A 21,316-nucleotide genomic window follows, 5' to 3' on the forward strand; every position below is an offset into this window, starting at 1 on the left:
CGGGGGTTTATAAATAAAACTGCAATACACATTCTGTGTTTTTTGTATATACCTAGGAGTCAAATTGCTGTGCCATAAGGTTGGTATATGTTTCGTTTTAGTAAAGCTGCAAATACTTCCCAAAGTGATTGTTTCATTTTACATTCCTACACAGTTACTCCACATCTTTACAAACACTTGTTACAGTCAGTCCTTTTAGTTTTACCCATTCTGGTGGTTGTCTAATGGTATATTTCCATGTGGCTTTTTAATTTACATTTCTTTCTGTGATTAGCAAGGTTGAGCATATTTTGGCCATTCACATATCTCTTTTGAAAGTACTTATTTAAGACTTTTGTCTACTTATAAATTAGATTATCTTTTCTTTATTGATTTTTAGGAATTCTTCCTATACACTGTATACAAGTTTTTCAGAGATGTTTATTATGGATATCTTATGCCATTTATACCTGGCCTTTTACTTTCTTAAGGGTATATTTTTAATTTTTATGAAATCCAGTTTATCGGGATTTGTTTCTTTTCTTTTTTTTTTAGAGACAGAGTCTCACTGTACTGCCCTCGGGTAGAGTGCCATGATGTCACACAGCTCACAGCAACCTCTAATGCTTAACTCTTGGGCTTACGTGATTCTCTTGCCTCAGCCTCCCAAGCAGCTGGGATTACAGGTGCCCGCCACAACACCCGGCTATTTTTTTTTTTGTTGTTGTTGTTGTTGCAGTTTGGCGGGGGCTGGGTTTGAACCCGCCACCCTTGGCATATGGGGCCGGCGCCCTACTCACTGAGCAACAGGCGCCACCTGGGATTTTTTTTATTATGGTTAGTGCTTTAACAAATCTTTGTTAAATATTATGAAGGTATTCTCCCATTTTACTTTTTATTGTTTTAACTTTCACATTTGAGTTAGATTTTCAAGAATATTTTAAGTATCACAGAATATTTTAAGAACAGAAGAATATTTTAAGTATCACATTTTTCTCTAGTACTTTCTTCTCTGACCCATATTCTTTATTTTATCCAGATGAAAGGTAACTTATACATGCGTATGTGTGGTTTATATATTTTTGGAGTTTGTTCTTTTCATGAAATTTGGGGTAGCAAAGATTGACATGCTGTTTTTAATTTATCCTGAAAAGACTGAAGAATTCTCAAATTGGACTTTTTCCTAGAAATTAAGTATTTAAAGGCATACAACAACTAAAAATTTAATATAGGTCTTAACACATACTTTGTCTAAAATTTTGAATGTTAAGAAAACCCAATTTATAACTATTAAAATGATAAGTAAGTGAATATTTATTATTTTGCCTTGTATTATTATTTGAATGTTTTTATACATTTGAGGTAATCCTTTAGATGTTATCTAGGTAATATTCTTACTCATCTATTCTCTTGTTACCTAACTACCAGAAAATTCTCAACATGTTTCTGTACATAAAATTGACAGTGTCACAATCATTAATTATTTGTACCACTTCCCTTTTACAATACATACACATTAGTGTTTTGGCTGGTTGATAGCACATTCATTACATTAACAAATGTTTGTTGAGTACCTACACAGTGCCAAGTATTCAGTGCTGGAATTTTAGCTGTAAATAAAGCAAACAAAAATTCTGCCTTTATAAAGCTTACATCTTAGTGAGATTTATTTTTCACCTCAGTTTATATCCAGAATGTTTACCTTTATTTAAAGTCAAATATTCAGATATCAATAATAAGTCTGAATTACTTGCAGTAGGTAAGTATATGCCTGTCAAAAATGTATGCTCCCTTTTCATTGTGTAAAAGTTACTCTGAGAAATTGCTGCCTGAATCAGGCATAGTGGCTCATACCTATAATCGTGGCACTTTGGGAGAAAAGTTGGAAGGATCATTTAGGGCCAGGAGTGAACAACACAGCAAGCCCATGTCTCTACAAAATAGAGTGTGGGGACATACACCTGTAGTCTCAGCTATTCCAGAGGCTGAGGTAGAGGATCACTTGATCCCCAGAGTTTGAGGTTGCTGTGAACTGTGATGACAGTAGGATTCTCTAACCCTAGAGACAGATCAAGACCCTGTCTCAAAAGAAAAAAAAAAAAAGAGACAGAAAGAAATTGCTAACCAGCCAGGAAGCCAGGAATTACATTTCCCAGACCCCCTTACATTTAGATAAAGCCTGTAAGAATGAGTTTTTGCCAATGGAATGGCAACAGAATTGGTGTGTCACTGCATGGCCAAAGTATTTGAGAAATGAATGTTCTTTCTCTGTCTTTTGGGGATAGGAAGGCTTGTCCTGGAGAAGGAACCTAAGGTAATAAACTAGAAACTGAAATCTCTGGTTGGCCATTGTTATGCAGTGTAATGTAGTGGGAAGAAGGGGAATAAAGAATAAGAATATTTCCTTTCAGAAACTACTATTTGTAAATACCTGATTTGACAATGTTCTCAATTTCCCTCATCTATGAAAATGTGTATTGACACCTTCAGTACAGAGGGGTGGGACTGTGGTTTCTGAGACCCTTTGAAGCTTGCTTGCTGATGATTATTAAAACTCCACTTAGAATGATGACGCTATTATGCACGCTTGAGGAAAATCCAATCTAGGGGCTGTCACTTTTCTGTAAAGCCAGTGTGAAACCAGAGAAAGCCAGCCAGAAAGATTCTGGTCTCCCCTCACCAAACCAAACAGGCACCAACTTCAAATCTGAGAAGCTGACGGGATTCTGGCTCCAGTCGGCCCAAGTTGGCCAGTAGTGTGGGTTCCGACAAGTTACTTCACTTTCCCTGGACTCGGTTTTCTTAGATTTTCAGCTTCATCCATCAACTGCCCCTGCATTCCGCGTCGCTTCCTCCTTTCCCGCACCTGCCAACATGCTTTCTACCTCTCTGATTACTTTTTCTCTGCACTTCCCGCACTTTATATTCCGTGCTGTCTCATCTCAGATATCTCAGATTTCGGTCACCAGTTCTCCTGCTATCCCCGTGGCTTCTCGAACGCTTTGTTCGGGATCTCCAGCAATCCTCCCACAACGCCCGGGCTCCTCCCCAAGATCCGAGAAGAGGGCTCCCAGCCCCAGCCGGTCTGTGCGCTCCTGCAATGCCGGCTCTGCCCCCCACCTCCTCGCGTCGGGGTGGCTCGCCCTAACCTCTGCGGCCCTCCCTTAGCATCCGGCACACCCCACCTCCTCCCTCAACTCGAGAGACTACGGCGCCGCTGGTCATGGTGCCCTGTCTCTGGTGGGAGACTCTTCCTCCTCGGCCTGGGCTACCCAGCTCGGGCAGGGTCCGTCGCCACCGTGTCCAGACCCCGGCGTCGTCCACTCGTCCGAGAGCGCCGCGTCCGCCTAGCCCACCCAAAGCCAGTGACTCCTAGCCTCGGAAGCTCTCCCCTTGCTAGCGAAACGCACACTAGCTAGGGAGCTGCGCGCTGACAGGGATCGGCAAGCGCTGGGTTTCCGCGCCTCACTGCAGGGTGCGGGTGCTCGCGGAGGCAGCGAGCGGGTGAGCCCGCGTGAGAGGGAGGGTGGGCGCGCGTATTGGGCCTGGGAGGCGGAGATCTTGGAAAGAAGGGCCCACACGGCGATGCAGGCGGCGGGACTGCAGTGCCACATCTCCAAGAAAGCCCACACGCCCGCGCGCGCACGCACGTGCATACGGAGAGCAGGGAGACCACCAGCGTAAGTGCGGGGCGCGTTTTAGCGATGGCTTCTGCTCTCAACAGCAAAATCCACCCGCCTGGGACTTGCCCTGGCTCCAAAGCCGACACCCGTGGCGGCGGCAGCTGGAGAATGGACTGTGATCCTGAGATGCACGTGAAAATGTGCAAGAAGATCGCTCAGCTCACCAAGGTAAGGCGGGGTGCAGCGGGCCGGGGAGCAGCGTGTCCTGGGCGCCCGGAGTGGCTGAGGAAGTGCGGATGCACCTCCTAGGAGGTTCAGCCAAATCCAAACAGAAACTTTGTCTCAGAGGCCCACTGGGAAGGAAGCGGTCCTAAATCTGGGTGACCTGACCTTCTGGAGGCTCCATTCCTAAGCAAGCAGAGAGAGAGAGGGGCTTGCCAAGGAAACTCCCCCACAACCTGCTTGCTAAGCAGGTGGCCTGTGCTTTTCCCACGGTGGGAATGTGAACGTGTGTGTGTGTTGCCAGCTTTGCTCAAGTGATCGTGCCTAGAATGTTGCGATTTCATCAGCTGTCGTACTTTACAACTGGGAGGTTATGTGGCTCTATTTAAACACTTGATAACGTTTATGCTTTCATTCAACAAATATTTGAGTCATTTGTGAGTGCCAGCCACTTGCGTGGCAGCATACTAAACCTGGAAGGCAGCCCAGGGGACTTACTATCAAAGTGGGTGCAGGCATGTGTAGGAGCATAAATGGGAACGAGCAAGATTCATCCTGTAATTAAAGAATTAGAAAGGACTTTGGGAGGTCAGCCAGCCCATCTCGCTACCACAGGGCCCTGATTGAACCTCCCCAGACTATGTCTTTTGCAAGAAGACCAGCAAGATGCCACAGGGGCTCTTTGTTAATTAACCCTCTGCAGCTTCTCAGGAGTTCCTTGTCATAGAACCCCTTGCTATGCCTGGTGTGTAGATGAACAACGACATCCCTTCTTGTATTCTATGCAAGGTTTCAAGAGGATGAATTTCTCTATTTGCCTTGGAGCTTCCTTTTGGTCTCACAATAAACTCCTGATAGCTGTGCCTGAGGTGGAAGGTCAGGTCCAGGTTCTATCCAGTAGTGTAAGGAACATGTCTTTCCTCCCTATCTCTCTGAAATTTCCCACACCCACTTTTTTGTGGGACCCCGCCCCCCCCCCCCGCTATTTTGCAGAAGGAATAAAGCACAGAGGGGTGGAATGGCTAGCTGCCTTCCGCCCCTCCCATCAACTCCCACACAGTTTTTGCACATGAGCCTGTCTCCAGTGACCTCTTTAGTCAAGGGCTAAAAAAGGGAATGGATATAACCCCTTGAAAGCCTTGGCCTGTACAGCTGGCACTATTGATCCAACCAACCTGAATTCATCTGGTGACATCAAACAAAACAGCTATTTATTCAAGTATCTGGATAGGAACTTGGCACTCTATAAGGAAGGCATCTTCTGTATCTTCAAAGAATCTAAAATATTTTGGGAAAAACAAGGTTTCAAACATTGAGATAAAAACTACAAGACTTTGCTGTATCATCAAGTACTAAATTGGGTTTTTCAGATTATGGGTGCTATTATAAGCAGAAAAAAGGATATTGGCAGGAACGGGGGATATTTTGTAGAAGTGATGACCCTTGAAGTCAGTGTGAATTTATGGAGTGCCCACATGAGCTAAGCACTACACTGAATATCAGTGGCATAAAAATTAGTAAGACATGGCCCTTTTGTGGTATGATAAACATATAAATAGATCATTTCTGTATACTGTGATGATCATTCCACTCCTTAATATTTAGAAGGCACTCCTTGGCACTCCTATCATGCCAAGACTGAAGATACAGCAGTGCAGAAGGCAGACGTGATCTGTGGCTCATAGTAGGCAGTGTTTTTGAAAATATATTGTACATTGGAAATCATGGCGAATTCTTATTTTGTAGTGCCTCTCCAGCATTCATCATGCTGGAAATTTTCGTCTCCCTTCTTTTGACTACTATTTGTGTGTCACATGTTTTCCACATCTTCACATGTAATCTTTCTATGCACTTTATTTTAGTTGTGTCTCTGATAGGTGAATTTAACCCATGGGGATTTATTGTGATACTAATATATGTGGCCTTATTTTCCCATCATATCTTGCATTTTCCATTTACCGTTCTTCCTCCTTCTTTTTTTTTTTTTTTTTTTCTTTTTACCACTTTTAATTTATTTATGAAATAGACACTTCATATAATTTTTTACAAGCTAGACTAGCATATAGATTTTTCTTTAAAGAGACATTTTTTAACACAGGTAACTGCTTCAAAAATTAAATGTTTTACAAGGGAAACAAATTCTCTAGTTCATCCAGAAAGCAGCTTACTGGCATTACCTGTGTGATAGAAGCTGCAGTATTCTGGGTTCATGTAACCAATCTCCCTCTCTACCTTCCTTCATTCTTCCTGCCTCCCTCTCTCCCAACTTCCTTCCTTTCTTTGTTTCTTCTCCTTTCCCCTTCGACCTCCCTTCTTTCCTCCCTCTCTCTCTTCTTGCCTTTTTTTTTTTTTTTTTTTTTTAAGGAGCATCTTTTTTCTTTTTTTCTTTTTTTTTTTTTTTTATTGTTGGGGATTCATTGAGGGTACAATAAGCCAGTTACATTGATTGCAATTGCTAGGTAAAGTCCCTCTTGCAATCATGTCCTGCCCCCATAAAGTGTGACACACACTAAGGCCCCACCCCACTCCCTCCCTCTCTCTTTCTGCTTCCCCCCCCATAACCTTAATTGTCATTAATTGTCCTCATATCAAGATTGAGTACATAGGATTCATGCTTCTCCATTCTTGTGATGCTTTACTAAGAATAATGTCTTCCACTTCCATCCAGGTTAATACGAAGGATGTAAAGTCTCCATTTTTTTTAATGGCTGAATAGTATTCCATGGTATACATATACCACAGCTTGTTAATCCATTCCTGGGTTGGTGGGCATTTAGGCTGTTTCCACATTTTGGCGATTGTAAATTGAGCTGCAATAAACAGTCTAATACAAGTGTCCTTATGATAAAAGGATTTTTTTCCTTCTGGGTAGATGCCCAGTAATGGGATTGCAGGATCGAATGGGAGGTCTAGGTTGAGTGCTTTGAGGTTTCTCCATACTTCCTTCCAGAAAGGTTGTACTAGTTTGCAGTCCCACCAGCAGTGTAAAAGTGTTCCCTTCTCTCCACATCCACGCCAGCATCTGCAGTTTTGAGATTTTGTGATGTGGGCCATTCTCTCTGGGGTTAGATGATATCTCAGGGATGTTTTGATTTGCATTTCTCTAATATATAGAGATGATGAACATTTTTTCATGTGTTTGTTAGCCATTCGTCTGTCGTCTTTAGAGAAAGTTCTATTCATGTCTCTTGCCCATTGATATAAGGGATTGTTGGCTTTTTTCATGTGGATTAATTTGAGTTCTCTATAGATCCTGGTTATCAAGCTTTTGTCTGATTGAAAATATGCAAATATCCTTTCCCATTGTGTGGGTTGTCTCTTTGCTTTGGTTATCGTCACCTTAGCTGTACAGAAGCTTTTCAGTTTAATGAAGTCCCATTTGTTTATTTTTGTTGTTGTTGCAATTGCCATGGCAGTCTTCTTCATGAAGTCTTCCCCCAGGCCAATATCTTCCAGTGTTTTTCCTATGCTTTCTTTGAGGATTTTTATTGTTTCGTGCCTTAAATTTAAGTCCTTTATCCATCTTGAATCAATTTTTGTGAGTGGGGAAAGGTGTGGGTCCAGTTTCAGTCTTTTACACGCAGACATCCAATTCTCCCAACACCATTTATTGAATAGGGAGTCTTTCCCCCAAGGTAAGTTCTTGTTTGGTTTATCGAAGATTAGGTGGTTGTAAGATGTTAGTTTCATTTCTTGGTGTTCAATTCGATTCCAAGTGTCTATGTCTCTGTTTTTGTGCCAGTACCAAGCTGTCTTGAGCACTATGGCTTTGTAGTACAGACTAAAATCTGGTATGCTGATGCCCCCAGCTTTATTTTTGTTACTAAGAACTGCCTTAGCTATACGGGGTTTTTTCCGGTTCCATACAAAACGCAGAATCATTTTTTCCAAATCTTGAAAATACGATGTAGGTACTTTGATAGGAATGGCATTGAATAGGTAGATTGCTTTGGGAAGTATAGACATTTTAACAATGTTGATTCTTCCCATCCATGAGCATGGTATGTTCTTCCATTTGTTAATATCCTCTGCTATTTCCTTTCTGAGGAGTTCATAGTTTTCTTTATAGAGGTCCTTTACCTCCTTTGTTAGGTATATTCCTAGGTATTTCATTTTCTTTGAAACTATGGTGAAGGGAGTTGTGTCCTTAATTAGCTTCTCCTCTTGACTGTTATTGGTGTATACAAAGGCTACTGACTTGTGGACATTGATTTTATATCCTGAAACATTACTGTATTTTTTGATGACTTCTAGGAGTCTTGTGGTTGAGTCTTTGGGGTTCTCTAAGTATAAGATCATGTCGTCAGCAAAGAGGGAGAGTTTGACCTCCTCTGCTCCCATTTGGATTCCCTTTATTTCCTTGTCTTGCCTAATTGTATTGGCTAGAACTTCCAGCACTATGTTGAATAGTAAAGGTGACAGAGGACAACCTTGTCTGGTTCCAGTTCTAAGAGGAAAAGCTTTCAGTTTTACTCCATTCAGTAAAATATTGGCTGTGGGTTTGTCATAGATAGCTTCAATCAGTTTTAGAAATGTGCCACCTATGCCTATACTCTTCAGTGTTCTAATTAGAAAAGGATGCTGGATTTTATCGAATGCTTTTTCTGCATCTATTGAGAGGATCATGTGATCTTTATTTTTGCCTCTGTTAATATGGTGGATAACGTTTATGGACTTGCGTATGTTGAACCAGCCTTGCATCCCTGGGATGAAGCCTGCTTGATCATGATGAATGACTTTTTTGATGATAAGCTGTAATCTATTGGCTAGGATTTTGTTGAGAATTTTTCCATCTATATTCATGAGTGAGATTGGTCTGAAATTCTCCTTTTTGTTTGGGTCTTTTCCTGGTTTTGGTATCAGGGTGATGTTTGCTTCATAGAATGTGTTGGGGAAGATTCCTTCTTCCTCAATTTTTTGGAATAATTTCTGCAGTACAGGAATAAGCTCTTCCTTGAAGGTTTGATAGAATTCTGGAGTGAAGCCATCTGGACCAGGGCATTTTTTAGTTGGAAGCTTTTTTATTGTTTCTTTGATCTCAGTGCTTGAAATTGGTCTGTTCAGGAGGTCTATTTCTTCCTGGCCTAGTCTAGGGAGAGGGTGTGATTCCAAATATTGATCCATTTCCTTCACATTGTCAAATTTCTGGGCATACAGTTTCTGGTAGTATTCAGAGATGATCTCTTGTATCTCTGTGGGATCAGTTGTTATTTCCCCTTTATCATTTCTGATTGAGGTTACTAGAGATTTTACTTTTCTATTTCTAGTTAGTCTGGCCAATGGTTTATCTATTTTATTTATTTTTTCAAAAAACCAACTCCTTGTTTCATTAATTTTCTGAATGATTCTTTTGTTTTCAATTTCATTGATCTCTGATTTGATTTTGGAGATTTCTTTTCTTCTACTGAGTTTAGGCTTAGATTGTTCTTCTTTTTCCAATTCCATAAGGTCTCTTGTGAGATTGTTGATGTGCTCTCTGTCTGTTTTTCGAATGTAGGCATCTAAAGCGATGAATTTTCCTCTCAAAACTGCTTTTGCAGTATCCCACAGGTTTTGGTAGCTTGTGTCTTCATTGTTGTTATGCTTAAGGAAGTTAGTGATTTCCTGTTTGATTTCTTCCTTCACCCATCTGTTATTCAACAGAAGATTGTTTAATTTCCATGCCTTTGGATGGGGTCGAGCATTTTTGTTAGAGTTGAGTTCCACCTTTAGTGCCTTATGGTCTGAAAAGATACAAGGTAAAATTTCAATTCTTTTGATTCTGTTGATATTTGTTTTGTGTCCCAGGATATGATCAATTTTGGAGAATGTTCCATGGGGTGATGAGAAGAATGTATATTCTTTATCTTTGGGGTGGAGTGTTCTATATGCGTCTATCAAGCATAATTGTTCTAGGGTCTCATTTAAATCTCTTATATCTTTGTTTAATTTCTGATTAGAGGATCTGTCCAGCTCTGTAAGAGGTGTGTTAAAGTCCCCTGTTATGATGGTATTATCAGATATCATATTGCTCAGACTGAGTAAGGTCTGTTTCAAGAATCTGGGAGCATTTAAATTTGGTGCATAGATATTTAGAATTGAAATGTCTTCTTGTTGTAGTTTTCCCTTGACCAATATAAAGTGACCATCTTTGTCTTTTTTGACTTTAGTTGCTTTAAATCCACATGTATCTGAAAATAAGATTGCAACTCCTCTTTTCTTCTGAATTCCATTTGCCTGAAAAATTGTCTTCCAACCCTTGACTCGGAGCTTTAATTTGTCTTTTGAAGCCAGGTGTGTTTCTTGCAGACAGCAAATGGATGGCTTGTGTTTTTTAATCCAGTCAGCCAATCTATGTCTCTTCAGTGGGGAATTCAAGCCATTAACATTTATGGAGATAATTGATAAGTGTGGTAGTATTCTATTCGTCTTATTTGGTGAGAGTCCATTGCTTAGTTTTATCTTTTGCATCAGTGTGGAGGTTAGGTTCTGTCCTTTGATTTCTGAGTTCTTACTTTGCTGCTGATCCATTGTGGTGGTCAGTGTGCAGAACAGGTTGAAGTATTCCCTGTAGAGCTGGTCTTGTTGTGGTGAATTTCCTCAATGTTTGTATATCCGTAAATGATTTGATTTCTCCATCAATTTTGAAGCTTAGCTTAGCAGGGTACAGAATTCTGGGCTGAAAATTGTTCTGTTTAAGTAGATTAAAGGTAGATGACCATTGTCTTCTTGCTTGGAAAGTTTCATTAGAGAAGTCTGCGGTCACTCTGATGGATTTGCCCCTGTAGGTCAACTGGCGCTTACTCCTGGCAGCTTGCAGAATCTTTTCTTTTGTCTTGACTTTGGACAGGTTCATCACAATGTGTCTTGGAGAAGCTCGGTTAGAGTTGAGGCGACCTGGGGTCCGATAGCCCTCTGAAAGCAGTGTGTCAGAATCTTTGGTGATGTTTGGGAAATTTTCTTTTATAATATTCTCTAGTATGGCTTCCATTCCTCTGGGGCATTCTTCTTCCCCTTCTGGAATTCCTATAACTCGTATGTTGGAACGTTTCATAAAGTCCCATAATTCTGACAGTGAACGTTCTGCTTTCTCTCTCTTCTTTTCTGCCTCTTTTACTATCTGAGTTATCTCAAAAACTTTGTCTTCTACCTCTGAAATTCTTTCTTCTGCATGGTCTAACCTGTTGCTGATACTTTCCATTGCATCTTTAAGTTCCCTGATTGACTGTTTCATTTCCTTCAGCTCTGCTATATCCTTTTTATATTCTTCATATCGTTCATCTCTTATTTGATTCTGTTTTTGGATTTCCTTTTGGTTATTTTCCACTTTATTAGCAGTTTCCTTCATTGTTTCCATCATTTCTTTCATTGTTTTCAACATGTGTATTCTAAATTCCCTTTCTGTCATTCCTAACATTTCTGTATAGGTGGAATCCTCTGCAGTAGCTACCTCATGGTCCCTTGGCGGGGTTGTTCTGGACTGGTTCTTCATGTTGCCTGGAGTTTTCTGCTGATTCTTCCTCATGAGTGATTTCTTTTATCTGTTTCCTTGCCCTAATTTTCCTTTCACTTCCTCTTGCTCTTTAAGTTCTTGTGCCTGTGGAAGTTGTGGGCGGGTTTAGACGGGTTGAACACATGCGACCACTTGCCGGTTTTCCACTGTTTTAGTCCTCCTCTTGGGGTCCAGAAGTCTCTCGCTGACTCCCTGTATCCTCATAGGAGTGATGATAGGCAGTTCCCACCAGCCAGAGATGCCTGGAGTCCTATCTCCCCAGACTCACGGTGCCCAGATGCAAGGAAGCTGTTGTCTTCCTCCTTCTTTTTCCTTCATTCCTGTCTTCCCCTGGATTAGTAAGGTGATCTATATGCCACTGCTGGTTTGAGAGCTGTTGGCTTTATTTCTGTTCTTTTTGGAATTTTTTTATTTTTCACGATGCATATTAACCGTAATAAATTTTTCTGAGAATTTAAACTAGCCTGGCTGGCTAGAATTTAGACTAGCTTTGGCATGGAGAGAAATCCTCCACACCAAAAACTGAGTTTCATTTAACCCCACCACTAGCTGATAAAAAGTAAGATAGGCCCTGGATAAATTTGTTAGGCAGTCAAGCCACAAAGCCTGGAGTTACTGGGCAAAAAAAGAAAAAAAATAAATAAAATAAATAAATAAATAAATTTTTCTAACAAAGTTATTATGTAACTATTTCTTCCCACAGAAGAGCTTTGCATATTTTACCTATATAATTGTTCTCCCCTTTTCCATCTTGGTATTGCTGCTTAGAGTCTTATTTAATTTTTAAATTTAAAAATAGTCATTATGGTTAAAAATTAAATTTACTGACATCTTTATGACTTCTTCTGCTCATTTTTTTTTTTCTGGAGTCCAAAGCATTCCTTTGGGTTCACTTTTCTTCTGGCTAAAGCTCATCCTTTAATAGTTCTTGTTGTGAGGGTCTCGGTGGGAAAGGGAATTCTTTGTATATTTCAAAATGTCTTTATTTTCCTCTTGCCATTGTATGATAATTTATTGGGGTATAAAATTCTAATGAACAGCTATTTTCCCATAGCACTTTTTTTTTTGAGACCAAGCCTCAAGCTATCACCCTGGGTAGAGTGCTGTGGCATCACAGCCCAGCAACCTCCAACTTTTGGACTTGCAATTCTCTTGCCTCACCCTCCCAAGTAGCTGGGACTATAGGCCCCCCCGCCACAACGCCTGCCTATTTTGGGGTTGTAGTTGTCATTGTTGTTTGGCAGGCCTGGGCTGGATTTGAACCCGCCAGCTCTGGTGTATGTGGCTGACGCCTTAGCCGCTTGAGCTATAGGCGCCGAGCCCCCATAGCAGGTTGATGATAGCACTCCATTGCCTTTTGATCCTTTTTGTTGCTAGTTAAAAATTGTATTGCCAATCTAATTTCCATTCCTTTGTAGATAATCGGCCTTTTCTCCTTGAAAGCATTCCAGACTTGTGTTTTTGATATTGAGCAATTTCACTAGAACTGTCTTGGTGTTAGTTTATCTATATTCTTTGCAAAAGTATTAAAGTACTTTCTGTTGAGAACTCAAGTGCCTTCTTTATTTTGGAAAATTATTAGTAATTTTTCTCTTGAAATATTGCTTCCAGGCCATTACTTCCATTCTCTTTTCTGGAGCTGTCATTTAGGTGGGTGGGGAAGCCTCTCTATCTATATCCCAAAATATTATTTCAAAAAATTTATTTTTGTGTGCTGCATCCTAATGAATTCCTTAATCCTGTATTCTGATTTTCCAACTCTGTAAATAATTTGAGTCCAGAGTTTTTCCCCATCTATTAAATTTTTAGTAAAACACAAAACATTTATTCGATCTGTAGAGAAACCAGAGTCTATCTATTAAGTTTTTAGTATTTCATAATTATATTTCCCATTTCTGAGATTGCTACTCCTATTTTCTTTCTATGTGGTTTTGATTAATAATTTTTCATTAATTTTATAGCTATATTGAGGTATAATTTACCTATCACAAAATTCACCTGTTATAAAGGTGAATTTACCTATCATAAAATTCACCTGTTTTAAGAGTGCAGTTTAACATTTTTTATTAAATGTACAGAGTCATTGAGCCAATGCCATAATCCAGTTTTAGGACAGTTACATCATCCCAAAGAAATTCTCCTTTGTGTCCATTTTGTAGTCAGTCCCTGCTCCCACCCCTAGCCTAAGGCAACCATTACTCTATTTCCTGTCCATAAATAAAATCATACAATTTGTGATCGTTTCTGTCTAATTTTGTTTTTACCTAGTTCCTAAATTTTAGTATGATGTTTTTGAAGTTCATTTATGTTGTTAGCACATTAATTCATTTCTTCTTATTGCTCACTTATTCATCTTGTTGTGTGGGTATACCATGTTTGGTTTATCCGTTAACCAGTTAATGGACATTTGGGTTTGCACGTTTGGGCTATTTTGAATAATGCTGCTGTGAACATTGCCTTCTTGTTTTTGTGGGCTCTTGAGTAGATACCCAGGAGTGGAATCGTTAGGTTATGCAGCATATTAGTTGTTTTGCAAAGTGCCTATTCCCCGTCTACTTCAGCAAAACCTCCTAATACTTCCCCATGCACTCAAATCATTCAAACTTCCCAAATCACACTGAAACTTCTTCCTTACCTCACTGCACACTCATCTCTGTATTTCTTCCTCTTGAGGTTTCCGCTCCTGAAATATCTTCACCTCTCAAAAATTGACTCCTGCTTATCTTTTAAATTCCATCTCCTCTAAGAAACCTTGGACAAGCCTTACTTTTGTGATTAATAATGTGTTAATTATTAATTAACTGTTAATTGTATATTAATTATTTTTTCTTACTCATCTGTTTCCCCAGTAGTTTCCTGGCAAGCTTATTAAATGTAATTAAAGTTTCCTTTCACAGATCTGCTAATATATCTTTCATAATACTTATCCCTCTGATATCATTGTTGATTTGTATATAGTATGTACCTTAAAATAATAAACTCCTTAATTTTATTCATAATCTTTTACAGCTGCTAGGCACTCAATATGTGGTAGTTTAGTAAATAAATATTTATTTACCCAATAACCTAAAGTCCAAGTTGTGCATTAAAATCACCTGGAGAGATTTTTTTTTTTTTTTTTTTCTGGTTGATGTCAAGTTTATTTGAAAATGAGTTTAAAAAATAGATATAATAGCTTAAGAGAAAAAACTCATTCCATCAAAATGAACTCTTAGAAAACAGGAATCAGTGTTTAATATAAATGACTACCTCTACTGATGATGAAGGTCCTATAATTCACATTATTTCAGTACTAAAAACTGAAAACACATTGACAATCTTGTTTTACACCAATGGCATTGTGATGATTAATGTAGATTTCTCTTTGATAAATTTTGCTGTAGTCATTTTAGTATCAACAGGTTCTGGAAGATTCAGATGTAATCTGTACTTCTCAGAGACTTCAATCAATAAATCATCCTCAGAAACATTAAGGTCACAGAGAGAGACTGAATTAATACCAGGTAATTCAACTTTCAGCTCAATTCTCAGAGGTTTCTCATTTTGATCCTGCACAATTTTTAATTCATAGGCTGGTATCTGCATCTCCACTTGGATTTCAGTGCTGGAAATCTCTTCTATCAGACACTCTGCTTTGCCTGAAACTTGCTTTTCTGGTAGTAATAGTTGAGGAATGTGATCTGGATTGTTCACAGTACTGCTTTGTTCAAGAGTTAGTTTGTTTCTCATTTTCTCTCTTAAATCTGTGGGATCAGTTTGGATTCCCATTAGATTTTGTTCCATTCTTTCAATGCTCCCTTTTATTTTAAATTTGGTAATATGGTAAGAGTGTGAGAGAGTGAGCTGTAGTTGCTTCTCAATGCATTTCATGGTCATCTGTATTAACTGATCTTTTTTCACTTGGTTCTTTTCTGCTGCCTGAAGAACATTAGGATTATAGGCAACATCGATGACTGTGTAAGCATCTGATGACTCAGTCATATCTTCAGGTTTGCCAACACTTAGAGGTACTGGATGAGTGGCTGATTTCGGAACTGGGATCCTTTTCCACTGACATAGGTTGATAAAAAGTATTTTTTCTTTTGGTTTTAGGATCTTGGTCTGTAGACAGAGATGTGGTTCTGGGGCAGCACAGAACTGTTTCCCCTCTTTCAATTGCTGTTGAATGAACTTCTTATAGCCCTCAGGGTCACTTTCAGCAAGATCATCTAGGAGGTTCCACAGTTGAGTAACTTGGGTGAACAGGCCCTTTGAGGATATCTCCATGATTGATAGTGAACCTCTTCTCTTGGTTCCGGGACAAACCGCCACCTGGAGAGATTTTAAAAACACTCCAGCTAAAGACTTGACAACTAAATGCAATTCCTGATTCTAGATTGCATTCTATGCTGATGGCACAACTTGCTATAAGGAGACGACTTGAGTCAGTTGACAAAACTGGACTTCGATAGATGGTAGACAAAGAAGATAAAAGTATTGATATAAATGTTAAGTTTACTGGAGTTTACAATTATACTATGGCTATGTAATAAAATATCCTTATTCTTAAGGGAATGCTTGTTGAATCATGGTGCCTTACTCTCAAAGCACTTCATTTTATAATAAAATATAGAAAATAAAATATAGAAATTGAATAAATGATAGACAAATGGAACAAAATGTTTTTAAAAACAGGTGATACAAGGTAATGGGTTTGTGGATGTTCTTTGTACTGTTTCTTTTCTGTCAGTTGTTTCTTAAGTTTGAGATTAGTTCTAAATAGTTAAAAAAAAAAACAACAAAAAAAAACCATGGCCAGGCATGGTGGTTCACACCTATAATCCTAACACTATGGGGAACTGAGGTGAAAGGATTGCTTGAATTCAGGAGTTCAAGACTAGCCTGAGCAAGAGAGACCCTACCCCCAGAAAAAATAGAAAAAAAAAAAAAATAGCTGGGCGTTGTGGCCGGAGCCTTCAGTCCCAGCTACTCGAGAGGCTGAGGCAGGAGGCTCTCTTGAGCCCAAGAGTTTGAGGTTGCAGTGAGCTATGATGAGGCCACTCTCAGCTTTGCAGCTCTCTATACAACCTCATCCGAAGAACAGTTGAACTCGCTTCTACCAGGGGTTCCCCAGTTCCAACTTTCAAGGAGGGATAGCATGTCTCACCCCAAGTATTAATGAAGACATTTTTCTATTAAAACAAGAAAATGAGTGGGAGAGTGTGAGCTCCTCTTTGTGAACCATCTCTCAAACTAAAAGCTGACTCTCCAGGACCCACACCCCATGCAAGGGAAACAGGTACCTGGGACACAACCTCTCATTCGGAGCAATTAGAGAAAATGTACCCAGGAGAAAATGAATAGCCTAATTAGTGCCAGAAACCTCCATGCTCAAAGTACAAGTAGTAAAATAACCACACAAGACCCTTGTTTTGGATCTCAGCCAGTTTGTCAGAAAATCCTATAAGAGCAAAGGCTGAATCAAGTGCTTGCACCTTCTGCATGTTAGTAATACCTCATGGTTCCTCAGTTTTACGTAATCTGCAAAGCCTTTGACATACTTACTCTCCTATGTGTGCACAGCAGTTTGGCATGGCCACAAGGGAAGAACCATTTCTCATTGAGATAGGGAGAGTCTAGGAGAGAGGAGGAAGTCCGTACTTCTTGCCTGATGATTAATGTTTATAGACGGAGCTAGAACATGCAGAATCCAGTGTTGGGGTGTGCTGTTGTGGGTAGCAGGTGTTGGGAGATTTCTTCTTTGTTCATCCTTATTTTTCCATAGGCTCTCCCAATCATCCTTTTTCCCATGTAAGGGGGAATATAAATATTAGTGAGGTTGGAAGCAGGAACTGGGCCTGCAGAGCTCTTGGGCTTCTTTTCTCCTTCTTACAGAGTGGTCTGCCCATAGAAGCACACATTTTACTGTGCCCATCAATGTCACAGGGGTGGGTGCCATCCAGGGGGAAGAGCTACCCTGGCCTAGCATTTTGACTAAGTAGGTAAGTGTTAGGAATTCAGCTTGTTAGGAAATATGGCACAATCTTCAATATTGATCTCATTTGGTAATGTGATATTCTGTTGCAGTTTGGCCGGGGCTGGGTTTGAACCCGCCACCCTTGGCATATGGGGCTGGCGCCTTACCGACTGAGGGTAATGTGATATTCTGGTCTCACAACAGCCTTGCGCCTTCCTCTTGTATTTCTTTTTCTTTCTTTATTTTTTTTACTTTTATTTTTTTTTGAGACAGAGTCTCAAGCTGTCACCCTGGGTAGAGTGCCATGCATCACAGCTCACAGCAACCTCAAACTCTTGGGCTTAAGCAATTCTCTTGCCTCAGCCTCCCAAGTAGCTGGGACTACAGGGACCCCCCCCATAATACCCGGCTATTTTTTGGTTGCAGTTGTCATTGTTGTTTGGCAGGCACGTGCTGGATTCGAACCCTCCAGCTCCAGTGTATGTGGCTGGTGCCCTAGCCCCTGAGCTATAGGCGTTGAGCCTTGTATTTGAATGGAGAAGAAGGATTTTGTTTACTGGGCCTTCCTAACAACCCAGTGGGTCTTAGGATGAGTCCAGTCTTAAGGATTTGGTAAAGTCTTGTAGCAAAAACTAATTTCTTCATTTGGGAAAGCATCGTAACCTGAGAGTGGGAAACTTTTGAATGGCAATGTAGTATTTATCTGTAGATCCAGCCTTCAGTGCGACGTTCTGGACATCACCACTTCTTGCACATTGGCATAGGCTTTCCATGGAGACTGTCTCCACATGTCCCAGAACCTTACCAAGATCTATTAGGACACATTGTTGGAGACAGTGATATTGGATGTGGGGCTGGAAGATGGGGAGTGGTAGGTATAGGATTGAGGGATATGATGGAACATAGTCCCTGAGTATAAAAACAGAAATATTATGGAATAAGAATTATAATTTCTATTCAATGTTATATTTTAAAGTAAATTAAATTTGATCTGTTTCTAGATGGCTACTTCTTACCCTTATTTGTACTAATGAATATAAATTAAAAATAAATAAGAATAAAAATGAAGACATCTAGAGAGCTAATGAACAAGTTTGGGGTTAAACCTAGAATGTACTTCCCCCCAATCTTTGCATGGTTGATATTAGCTAAAGTGCAGTCTATTCAGAGAGGCCTTTTCTGACCTCCAAACCCACAGGGACCAACTATCCTGATCTATAATTGGGGAGAAAATGTCCACATTGGTGACTCATTGTGAGCCTTTACCAGGGTAGGGAACGTAAGGGAGCATTGGTTATAACCCAGTGCAGGGCAGATCTTAAGCTTGACAGATGTGCATTTCCCTTCACTTTCTGGACTGAAGGGACTGGAAGGGGTTGAAGACTGCTGCCCAGTTGTCACATCAGTTGTCACAACCTGGAAAAAGGCCAACCCTTCTCTGAGACTGAGAGGCCAGGGCAGTGCTATTAGGAAGTGGGAGTGATGCCTGTTGCCCCAGGAGTCCTTAGCAACAGGCTGTCACTTGAGCCCCGTGTTTCCATGGCTTAAAGGTGTGGAAGTTTTATTGCATCCAGTAACTCCCTTTGCTTTTCTGAAAATATCCTCCTGCTTGCAGGAGCTTGTTTGGGGACAGATGTTTAAGGAGTTCTATACCAGTTTGCCAGTTTGCTTTAGGACTCTAGATTTGAAAACTGCAGATCTGTTTTAACAAGCCCTCTCGTTAGAATCTTTTAATTTAATGCTGTGATTCGTGGTGTGAAGAACTTTTCTCTCTCTAATCTTTGCAACATATCATAAGACGGTATGATGTGAACCTTAGGTTGTGTGTCCTTGAACCCTACTAAGATGCTTGGACTTTTACATAACCACTCTGTCTCTCCCCTTCCCCTAGCTTTTCTCTAATCCTTTCTCCACACAGGGTGATATTAAAACTGAATGAAACTTTCATCCACATCTGGTGGGAATATAATATGGTGCAGCCACTTTGGACAATAGTCTGGCAGTTCCTCATCAAATGGTTAAACAAGAATCATCATAAGATCCAGCAATTCTATTCATGAGTGTATACCCAAGAGAATGAAAACATATCCACACAAAAATGGGTACATGAATGTTTGAGAAACAGTACTCATACTATCCAAAAGGTAGAAACAAACTAAAAGTTCATCAACTGAGGACCAAATAAATGAGATGCGTGCAAAGCACAATAGAAGATAGTGGCTAATGGGTGCATGGATTCTTTGGGGAGTAATAAAAATATTCTACGGTTGGTTGTGTGATGGCGCATAGCTCTGAATATACTGAAAGCTGTTAAATTGTATGCTTTATGGGTAAATTGCCTAGTATAAGAATTATATCTCAGCAAATCTGTTAAAATGAAAACTGAATCATGTCTGTCTCCTGTTTCCGTCCAGTTCTGAAGCAAATCTTGGTGCCTATACCTCATAAACACATAACCAGTCAGTCCACCTTCATTCTCCATTTCCACTTCCACCCAAGCGCAAGCTGCCTTCGGCTCTGGCCCTTGACTCCTGCTGGGACCTCCTGACTGGCCTTGTGGTCTACTGTTGCCCCATCACATGGTGGTGAGAATTATCTTTTAAATATAAACCAGAGCCTGTCACCATTTAAAATCCACCAGTGAATTCCCTTGGAATGAAATTTTAATTTCAGTTTCGCTTGGAGTACAACTTGCTGACCTGTTATAAGTTCTTTGTCATGGTCCCTAGAGGTGGCCCTGTGTGCCTTTCAGTGTCATGCTCTGCCACAGCCGCCTTCTCTCAGGCCTTCAAACATGCCGGGTCTGTGCCTCTTAGAGCCTTTGTACTTTGGGTTTCCTCTGCTGGCCCCTGGAGCTGCCGACTTGGCTCAGACGTCCTTTGGGGGCTGCTGCCCCCCCTTCTCTCCCAGATGCCTGGGCTGCGCCTGCCATTTCCATTTTTTCCTTTATCCTTTTCTTGCCTAGAGGCAGGGCTTTCTGTCTGCTTTGTGCTCTTCAATATCCCAGGTGTCTGGAACAGTGCCTGGTCAGTGACAGGTGTCTAGGAAGTATTTGTTGATGGACTAAATGGACAAAACTCTTCTTAGACCTCTCTCAAATTTTCCCACAGTCTAGAGTCATCTGATGTGAGGGTCAGATCTCAGGAGGCACTAGCATCTCTTCTTGGTTTTTGAGTGCAGTGGTAAACTGGCCAGCTGTGACAAGTAGTCATCACACATTTGCTCCCAAGCTAATCTGACTTAGTCTCTCCCAAGCCCGGACCACAGGGACAGGATCTGTTCAGATATGTTCCTGCATTTGGTTAGATACAAATTCATCCAGGGAACCAGAATGATAAGGCAAAACAAAAATGAGAAATCAATCACACACAGAAAACATACCTATTTTAGAAAAATCAGAGATACAGATTAAAAAAAAAAAACTTGTGAAGCACCCCAAACCTATACGTATAGCGATATGATAACTGTTACTGTTTATACATATCCTATTAAATGATTTCCCCTACAAAGGGAGACATATATTTTTTAAAATAAAGTTGTAGCGTATGTATCTATTGTATAACCTGGGTTTTTACCCCCTTCACTATAAATCTTAAATTCTTCAATGTGCTTTTTTCCTTTTCTTGAGATAGGTACTTGCTCTGTTACCCAGGCTAAAGTGCATTGGCTCACTACAGTCTCAAATTCCTGGGTAGCTCATGCCTATAATCCTAGCACTCTGGGAGGCCAAGGTAGGAGGATTGCTTGAGCTCAGGAGTTCAAGACCAGCCTGAGCAAGAGGGATACTAGTGATTACAGGCCTGAGCCGCTGTGCCCAAGCCCCAGCCAGCCGTTTTAAAAGGCACATATCACAACTCTCTTGTACTGTCTGAACACTGCAAAAGTTCCACAGATACAACACTTACAGAAAGAATGGCAGAATTACTTTCAGACTACATTGACAAAATCACAGACCAGGCTGTCATTTCACATTGTGACTATTTAATGGACTTGTTTGGAGTTACTATATTCTGAGCCCCTAAGGAAAGAGGAAAATGCTCACAG

General features: G+C 40.4%; 2 protein-coding genes across 2 annotated transcripts in view; one reads left to right on the plus strand and one right to left on the minus strand.

Annotated features, from left to right (window-relative positions):
• The first annotated feature begins 3,340 nt into the window (after positions 1-3,340).
• FAM184B (family with sequence similarity 184 member B) overlaps positions 3,341-21,316 on the plus strand; it is a 103,082-nt gene continuing 85,106 nt past the window's right edge. The window contains exon 1 of the mRNA XM_053578078.1: positions 3,341-3,830. Coding sequence (XP_053434053.1) covers positions 3,684-3,830 — 147 coding nt within the window. The 5' untranslated portion in view covers positions 3,341-3,683. The remainder of the gene's footprint in view (positions 3,831-21,316) is intronic.
• LOC128576068 (PIH1 domain-containing protein 2-like) lies at positions 14,446-15,618 on the minus strand. The gene has a single exon (XM_053578079.1). It carries the CDS (start codon positions 15,580-15,582, stop codon positions 14,641-14,643), a length of 942 nt encoding a protein of 313 aa, XP_053434054.1. The 5' UTR covers positions 15,583-15,618; the 3' UTR covers positions 14,446-14,640.

Source organism: Nycticebus coucang, chromosome 23 (genome assembly GCF_027406575.1).
Source record: "Nycticebus coucang isolate mNycCou1 chromosome 23, mNycCou1.pri, whole genome shotgun sequence".
NCBI lineage: Eukaryota > Metazoa > Chordata > Mammalia > Primates > Lorisidae > Nycticebus > Nycticebus coucang.